Consider the following 8,909-nt stretch of genomic DNA (forward strand, 5'->3'; position numbering starts at 1 on the left):
TGGACGGGTGAAGGTTGATGAGATACATGGAAGTGGAGACAGCCTCAGCCCAAAAGTGAGGCGGAAGAGAGGCAGTGATCATCATTGCACGAGCCGTCTCAAGAAAGTGACGATGCTTGTGCTCAGCCACACCATTCTTAGCAGGAGCACCGGGACAAGAGAACTGAGCAAGTGTACCCTGCTTAGCGGGAAATCCACACAACATCTTGGAGATATACTCTCCAGCAGAGTCAGCACGAAACACACAAATAGGCGTAGAGAACTGAGTGTGAACCATGGCAGCAAAATGCTTATAGATAGATAAGACCTCACTACGAGAAGACATGAAATAGATCCACGTGTATCGAGAGAAATCATCTATAAAGATAATGTAGTAGCGATGGCCTCCCTTCGAGGAAAAGGGAGCTGGAGAGGTGGAGAGACTGGCTGCGGTGGCAGTGGATGGAAGGTGAAGCCAGTCAAGCTCCAAGAGACCCTGAGAGTCATTGCATCGGGGGTCAGCACCAAGAAGAGCACCAGTGTGAAGGTCCAGAACTGAACATGAGTCAAAGTCAAGAATGACCCGACAACCAGAGTCAACAATCTGACCACCACAAATGAGCTGCATGGTAAGACGAGGAACATGAAAAGATGAAGTGCTATAAGTGCCTCGGCCAGTAAACAGGAGAGAAGTACCATCGGCTGTAAGAACATGAACATGAAAATCAAGAGGGAGAGTAGATGACGGAGTAGATGAATCATGGGTCATATGAAAAGATGCTCCAGTGTCAAGAATCCATGAAGATGTACCTGCTTGTGTAGAAGGTGGTCTCACAATGCCAGAAGTCCTTAACAGAACCAACAGAACCTGTCAATGAAGAACCAAAAGATGGAGCTAGCAGACACTAAAATCGTCCAATCTCCTGCTCAGTCAGGGGCGCAACTGAAGATGTCGATGTAGACGCACCCGACAACAGAGAGTCCGAGGCAATAAGCAGGGCGCGAAATCGTGCAATCTCATCCTCGATGAAGTGCACAGCTGAAGTAGGCGGCGTAGTGGTACGAGGAGAGAAGCGACCACAACCACCTGTGAAAGCCGCTAAATATGGCGGTGTAGCATGCCCAGTATCATCGGCAAAGGCCGATGGAGAAGACGAGGTCGTGTGCATACAAGCATCAAGTGCCAAGGAAAGACGCGTGGACGAAGCACATTCCATGGAGTCATAGGCACCACGACAACCGGTGAAAGTCGCGAAGGTGTCGGGGAAGAGCGACATGCACCGATTAAAGTCACAAGAGGAGTCGATGTAGAGCGACAATCATCATATATGGAGCTCGCAGGAGAAGGAGCAGAAGAGCTACCAACACAACCATCGGGAGTCACCGGGAAGCAAGGGACTGCAACGCTGGTGTAGACATTTTTTCTTTTTCTTTTTTTTCTTTTTCTACCAAAGAAACTCAGTCAACGAAAAGCACACCAAGACCAAGCCTGGGATCTGGCAGGAACACCTGCTCGTGCAGGCAGGGCGGAATCTGGAACCGCCTCGATCTGCTGCGTGGGAATCCAAAACCCGGCATGGAGCCTACTCTGCTCGATGTGGAACCCGACCTAGAGGCTACTTGATCTGCATATCCACCCGACCTGGAGGAACGGCGGAGTGTTGCAGCAACAGCGAGATCCGGCGAGATCGGTGGCTGCGGCAGAGAACCAGCAAGGGTGAGATCGACTTAGGGGCGGCGGAGGACCGGCGCGGTGGCAACTACGGCGGAGGACCGGCGTGGGCTTGGGGGCGGCGGAGGACCGGCGCGGACCTGGGGGCTGCGGAGGACCGGCGACGTTGATGGGATCCAGCACGGGAGGCTGGCAACGGGATCCAGCAGGGACTGGATCGGGGAGACGGGATCCAGCACGGGGGCTGGCTTCGAGCGGAACGGCGGCTTCGATCTGGAGGGCGGGGGTGGCTCGGGGAGGAGAGAGCACCAGCCGAGGTAGCTGCAGCGCGAGCACGACGCGGCCAGGGAGGAGAGAGCGGCAGCCCAAGGTAGCTGCAGCGCGACCGTCGGCGAGAGGAGCCGCAGCGTGACTGTCGGCGAGAGGAGGAAAAGCACAACCCGTCGGCGCAATAACTGGATCGAAAAAAGCACGACTTACGTGTGCGAAAAAAACCCTAGGGCTCTAATACTATGTTAGAAAATATGCAACTTGTATTTCCAGAAGACCATAGACCAGTATATATACATGTACATGTATATAATATGTAAAAAAACTTATATAATAAGGTAAATACGAAAGGTTATATGGCTACATTATAGGAGTAGTACTCCAACATCCACAAGAGACCATTAAATATTGTGCTAGTTTTCTATTTTCTGTAACAATTTCTAGCCTGTGTTGGTTTGCCCTCAGACATTTCAAAGCGCATCATTGGATTTTGTATGTATAAGTATGTTTGTGTGGTGAACTATTTTAGCTAGAAGATGTACTTAAAACGATTTTGCAATACCGAATTTTACTGGATCGGGTCTGCTAGAGATGCTCTAATAGAGATTGTGTCGAAGTCTCGAAGGAGTTCGTACTAGAATGGACAAAACTGAGTGACACAAAACTCGACATACTGACAGCAGTTCCCATGAAAATCGACAAAAAGTTCCATCATCAGGAGTCGGTTTTGACAAAAGCTACAGCTTCAGGACAGATGGTATGTCTACTAGACTACACAGTAGAAACCTTTTGAGCTAAAAAATAAAACCTCTTGAGCTACTCAACAGAAAGTTCCTGCGCAATCTAAAGCCAGGACAACATGTGGATGGCCACATAATCAGGGAGAGCCTGGCAGATCAGTTTAGTTCAGAAAGTTCCTTCTGAAGACGCCTTCACCTCACACACGCTTTACACTGATCGATGCTGCTGCCCAGAGAGGGAGTAATGTTAACTCAAACTGCAAATGTACAACATGGATCCACGGCTGGCTCATGTCAACGGCGAAGTTCTAGGTTTTGTTTTCATCTGTGCTTCTTCAGTTCTTCTGTCTCAGAGGTACTGTTCATGTATCCTCGTCCGGTTCTCTTCCCACCATAGCCTCGCATGCATCTCGCTGAACTTCTCTCGGCTGCAAAGCAGAACAAAAGACATGCAATGATTGACCATCTTGCATGAACACACTCCCAGATAGTAAGACCAGGGCCACTGGAACCATTTCACCAAACTTGCATTGTTACGACTAAGTTGTTGTTCTGATTTCTGACTTAGCCTGTGTTATATTTTCTCTTGCAGTTTTATGGCCCTATGGACCTCCTAAAAATGGTTCTCGGATAATTTCATTCACAAGGAAATGAAATAAGGGAAGGACAGAAGACAAACCTGAATCGGACACGGCGAAGCTCTCTGATGCCACCAGGCAAAGCCCGGATGGTAATATATACACCAGGCTGGTCTTCCTCAACCCATTCCCTCTCTTGGTCGCTCGCGTTGCTGATGGACACTGAGAGCTCGCCAGACCTGTCGACCTCTTCTGGAGATGAACTCGTCCTCATCGACGCATCCATCGATGATGTTTCTGTCTTGGCCCCACTTATACTTGACAGCTTTGGTGTCGATGCCAGCCCCACTGAATCATAGCACTGGTGTCCATGGTGATGGTGGAGGTCGTTACAGTAGTGGTTAGGATGGTGCTCAAGAGAATCAGAAGAAGAGTAACCCATCACTCCGCCACCGGTCGGTGGTCTCTGTAAAGAACGAGGTAATCGCTCCTTGTCCAGTGGTGGTGTTACCGGGCTGTCCTCCTTTGAGCTCTGCGGGAAAAGAATGGCCATGGGATGGTGTAAAGGCAATACTACAAGACGGACTCTCAATGATTGAAACAGCCAAGAATAAATTGAGCGCGTCTCACCTCATCTTCAGACTTTGGAGTAGTGGGGAGAGGAACACTTTGATGGTTAAACCTCTGCACATTGTAAAGTTCCATAACCTTGTCATAGTTCTCAGCCCACCATCTTTGCGCTTGCCATTTGTTGAACATCTCACGGCTGCCGCACACCATTCCATGCAAAAAGAAGTAGCAGCATGAGATACAGATGCAAATAACTTCTTATAGAGAAAGGTTAACAAGCATGCGTTTTGTTTCTGCCTGTCTATGAATATTCACTTACCATTTAGTTTATATATGTTTACATTTTTAAGGTCGTAGTTTGCGCAAAACTTTGCATTATACATACCACATGGAAGGAAGATCCAAGCTGTCACTTTAATGCACATAATAACAGATAAGTAGCGAATTGATAAGCCACGCTGGCTATAGCTGTATGGTACTACACTTATCAATAAACAAAAAGATGTGAAGAGTTAATGAGGGCATGGGAATTAAGCCAGCACATGGGTGGCTACAGACATCATGCCTGATCAAGATCATGGCAACACATATCCTACTCCCTCCGTTCCTAAATATAAGCCTTTTAAGATATTTCACTACGGAGTGAATCTACACTCTAAAGTATGTCCATATACATCTGTATGTAGTCATAAGTAAAATCTCTTAAAAGACATATTTAGGAACGGAGGAAGTAAATGGTAGCACCGCAGCACTACATGTTTGCTTGCAGACCTCCTGCATGGATCGGAAAAAAAAAAGAGATAATCGAGTCTTTGCTTCGTTACTGTAACATTGCAGACCATACTAGGAAAGTTTTTCATTTCACAACTTATAAGCACAAAAATGATGCTATTCCTATGCATCAGGTTTTCTTCTGCCTCATAAATCATGATGCCTGGCAGTACACATAGTTCTTTATTTTGAAATGGTGGCAGTACATGTAGTTTTTTTAGTTCCACTTGCATCTATGCAAAGCTCTGTTTCATCACATGCATACCGACAAGTTTACACCCCACGTTCAACTGATACAGTGAACAGCTAACCAACTTCACATCACCTGCCAATCCAAATCCAAATTAACAGAACATATGGATATCTAGATTTAATGGTTATTAAGGCACACGATTTAAAAGAGGAGGAGGGGGGGGGGGGCATGCCATTTGAATGGAAAGCAATGGATGAAATCTCAATATAAAACAAGAAACAATCTGTAAAGCAAGAACGGGAACTATTCCATCCCTATGATAATTGTGCATCATGCTGATTGCTGAAGGGGTCATGGTCAAAGGGCAGGACACACACACAGAGGGAGATGGCCCACTACTATCAATTTACTGTGTTGCCCATGCTCCGTTCAAAAAGAAATCACAAATGTGTAGTGGTTAAGCCAATAGGCACGTCGGCAGATCTGAAGCACATTAATCGACTGATCCATACGTCAATGGAATGACAAGTAGTGCATCCCGTGACAACGTTGGCAATCAAACTAATGTTACTTCACAAACTACCAAGTTTTAAATTGGCCCTACTACTTGCCTTAGATCTAGACCCAATGAACTAAACAAAACAACACCTGCACCCATGTTAAGGTCCAGCTAGTGTTTCGACCATAAAATATTGTTTTATCCCTAATGATACTAGTGGGGGCCAATCAACATAGCTGGCGACAAGGAGCTCCTCACAAGAACCTTATTTTAACAATATTACTATGTTCACAAACTGATCTTAGAACGACTATTATAAACTCAATCCGAACACTACAAATTTATAATGAACATATTTTCACATGCACATTTTTAAATTTATAGTGCCAAGACTAAGTTTGCAAAAGTGGTTTGTAAGATCTGATTATGAGTCTAATATTGTTGGAACTAGAACTCAAAACATTAGCGAAAATGCTTCCAATTGGATGTCTATGTTGGTTGCCTCTCCTGATAAGCCGGTGCAGAGAGACCCAACTACACATCAGTAACACCACAAGCCAAGCAAATGGCCAAAGAGGAGAGGATCAGAACTTTTCTGATCCAACACTCATCTTTCCCATGAAGCTTCTCTTCTTTATGGACTGCCCAGTTGCGAAGTAGCTTGTGGGCCTTTCAAGTCTATCCCTGTTAATACTACCTATTCCAGGAGAGGAAGAGTCATTGCCAGCACAGCAAATGTACGACTCTGGTAGCATAAAGTACAAAATTGCAACCTGGACTTGCCCGTCATAGTATTGACAAGTTCAAAATTCATAACAAGCTGATACACTGGAGCTGATCCCGTAAACTCTATAATGTATGAATAAAAAATCTAAACCTTACAACTCTATAACATGCATGATGACACATCTATAATTCAACCTGGCTGGACCGCTGGAGCACATCGGGGGGCTAAATTTAGAGTTGACAATTAGTACCATTTTCTGAAGTCATTGCTATTTTACAATGCCCCCGATTGCTCTCGTTAGAGCCCATCCAGTCATGAAATTTAAAAGAACAAGGATTTACCAACTACAGAACACATAGGAGTGGCAAAATAGGGTAGCAGATATATGGTAGAATATTTTGTAGTATTGCACATTAGCAAAAGTGCTGCAGTCAAGTGTCCAAGTTGGATGGTTCTCCGGATAAACCGGTATAGAGGGACCCAACTACATATCAATAAGAAAACCACAAGCCAAGCAAATGGCCAAAGAAGAGTGATGAGCAGAACATTTCTGTTCCAATGTCTTCCAATTAAGCTTCTGTATTGGATACCCAGAGGGGGTGTGGCTTGTGGGCCTTTCATGTCTCTATCCCATGATAATACCACCCCTTGGTGGAGAGGAAGCATCATCGCCAGCACAGCAAACGTATCATTTTCGTAGCCTAAAGTACAAATGTGCAAGCTGGACTTGCCCCCACATAAACTAGCAAGTTCAAAATTCATAGCAAGTTGATGCACTGGAGCTGCTATGCTTCTAGCGTGGGCAATTCTAAATCTACCGGCTCCTCACACAACATGCATGCTGACACATCTAGACTTGGACCTGGCTGGAGCACGTGAGGGGTTAAATGAGAGCCTATTCTAAGTCAATGCGGCAGATTGTTCCCGTTACAGCTCATCCAGTGTGTAAAATCTCAAGGGATTTATTACTATCTATATATAGGACGCATAGCAGTGAGGAAAAAGCGTGGCAAATATTTTTGTAGTACATAGTCCAAAAAGAATCCCACCATACCAAGTTTCCAACGGTGCCCAAGTAAGAACAAGAGGTTAACCACGAAAGCTTTAGGCTCAAATGTTTAACTATTCACATTCGGCATTTCTCAAAGAAATTTGTAGTAACTCCGTGCACTGAGCAGTAAAAAAGATGAAACATGCTACTTGAAACTTCAATTCGTTGAGAGTTGTTCAACACACTGCGCTTCATCTATCTGCGTTTTTTTACCAAATTTAACACACACAAAAATCTATTCATATGCAGGAGGATCTCAAAATTCCAATCACATTTTCTGAAAATGTGGCCACCAAGATATTTTCCAGCCAACAATCAGAGTAATGCAGGCGCAATCGCGTAAGAGCACACACCTGAATCGGATGCGTTTGAGGTCGTTGCCACCTTGCGGCAGCGAGACGAACGTGATGAGGACGCCGGGCTCAACCTGCGCCACCCACTCCTTGGCGTTGTCTTCCTTGCCGCCGCCGCCGCCGCCGCCAGATGACATCCCGTCCTCCTCCTCTTCCTCCTCCTCGTCGCCGACGGGGAAGTCGGTGCGCGCGCTCATGGACGGCGTGGCGTCCCCGCTGGAGCCGCCGCCCGCGGCGCGCCGGTACGCGTAGTGGAAGCGGTCGGAACCCGAGGCAGCGTCGGAGCCTCGGAAGCCGCTGCCGCCGCGGTGGTGGTACGGGTGGTGCCGCCCCGAGGCCCCCGCGGAGGAGCCGGCGCAGGGCTTGCAGTGCCGGTACGCGCCCGACGCCTTGAGCGCCATGTCCTTGATCTGAACCCAAGAAAATCCCCCGTCAATTCAGTCCCACCCGATCTGATGATTACGACCTCGAGACAAGATTCCAAGACCTAAAAGGCCGTGACTTGCAGACAGATTCAGACGGATTAAAAAACTCGTCGTCCCCTTCCGATGAACAGAGCAAGAGAAACAAAACAAAACAAAAAATCGACATTTTCTCAAGCAGGACTCCAGTCGCAAGAGAGAGGAAGCGCAGTCCCGAGAGCCCACCTGCGCCGTGAGCGCCTTGATGGCCTGCCGGGTGCTGGGCGTGGCAGCGCCCCCCACGCCCAGTCCGGCATCGATGACGTCCTCGTCCTCCGGCGGCTCGTGGAGCGGCGGCACACCGCCGCCGCCGAGCTGCCTGGAGCAGGCGATGCACGTGAGCATCCCGCCGCCGGCGAGCACGCGCCTCTGACCGACAGACAGAGACAGACCCTCCCGCCCCGGAAAGCGAGACCGGGAGCGGCGCGCGGCCTTAAATGGTGGGGCGGCACGTAGCGCACGGACGGCGACACGGACCAGGACGTGGCGAGGTAGTACACACGCGCGCGCGCGCACGCCCCTCGTCGCCTCCGATCTCGAGCTCGAGTTAAGGGCATTAATGGCCGGATTATAGTATATCGCGGGTTAATGGCAGCAGCCGCACTGCGGGCGGCACGAGCCAAGTGGGATTTAATTTATGGAGCGGCTGCCTGCCCGACTCCACGGGCTCGACTGGATCGACGGACCCATCAATGTAAAGCTTCCCTGACACGCCGCTGGTGGGTCGCGGGCCCCCGAGGGGCCGCGGCCGTGTGGCCACTGGCAGGAGTAGTACTACTTGCCACTGCCATTGCCAGCGGAGAGGGAGAGTGAGGCCAACTTCAATGCTAGACATGCATCAAACGCGCGGCCGTATCACAAATTCTTCGCATTGCAAAAATAAAAAATAAAAAAACGAATACATTTTAATAACATAATCTATACCTAATACTCCCTCCGTCCGGAAATACTTGTCCTAAAAATGAATATAATGAATGTATCTATAACTAAAATAAGTCTAGATTCATCTATTTCTAGAACAAGTATTTCCGGACGGAGGGAGTAA

The 8,909-nt window shown here is 47.9% G+C and overlaps 1 protein-coding gene across 1 annotated transcript; it reads right to left on the reverse strand.

Moving 5' to 3' along the window:
• Nucleotides 1-2,592: 2,592 nt before the first annotated feature.
• Nucleotides 2,593-8,481, reverse strand: LOC123396558 (protein Brevis radix-like 1). Its single transcript, XM_045091463.1, has 5 exons — nucleotides 8,051-8,481; nucleotides 7,404-7,813; nucleotides 3,870-4,005; nucleotides 3,341-3,771; nucleotides 2,593-3,089 (listed from the first exon to the last, which is right to left on the reverse strand). The coding sequence occupies exons 1-5, from the start codon at nucleotides 8,207-8,209 to the stop codon at nucleotides 3,011-3,013; spliced, it is 1,215 nt and encodes a 404-aa protein (XP_044947398.1). The 5' UTR covers nucleotides 8,210-8,481; the 3' UTR covers nucleotides 2,593-3,010.
• Nucleotides 8,482-8,909: the final 428 nt, after the last annotated feature.

Source organism: Hordeum vulgare, chromosome 5H (genome assembly GCF_904849725.1).
Source record: "Hordeum vulgare subsp. vulgare chromosome 5H, MorexV3_pseudomolecules_assembly, whole genome shotgun sequence".
Classification (NCBI taxonomy): domain Eukaryota; kingdom Viridiplantae; phylum Streptophyta; class Magnoliopsida; order Poales; family Poaceae; genus Hordeum; species Hordeum vulgare.

Bases quoted from the DNA above. Each gene is read 5' to 3' on its own strand.
- LOC123396558 (XM_045091463.1), bottom strand. From the start codon at position 8,209: ATGCTCACGTGCATCGCCTGCTCCAGGCAGCTCGGCGGCGGCGGTGTG. The intron at 4,006-7,403 runs GTGTGTGCTCTT...GGTGTGCGGCAG, and splicing joins CTCAAACGCATCCGATTCAG to CCGTGAGATGTTCAACAAAT. The intron at 3,772-3,869 runs GTGAGACGCGCT...CTTTTCCCGCAG, and splicing joins CTCCAAAGTCTGAAGATGAG to AGCTCAAAGGAGGACAGCCC.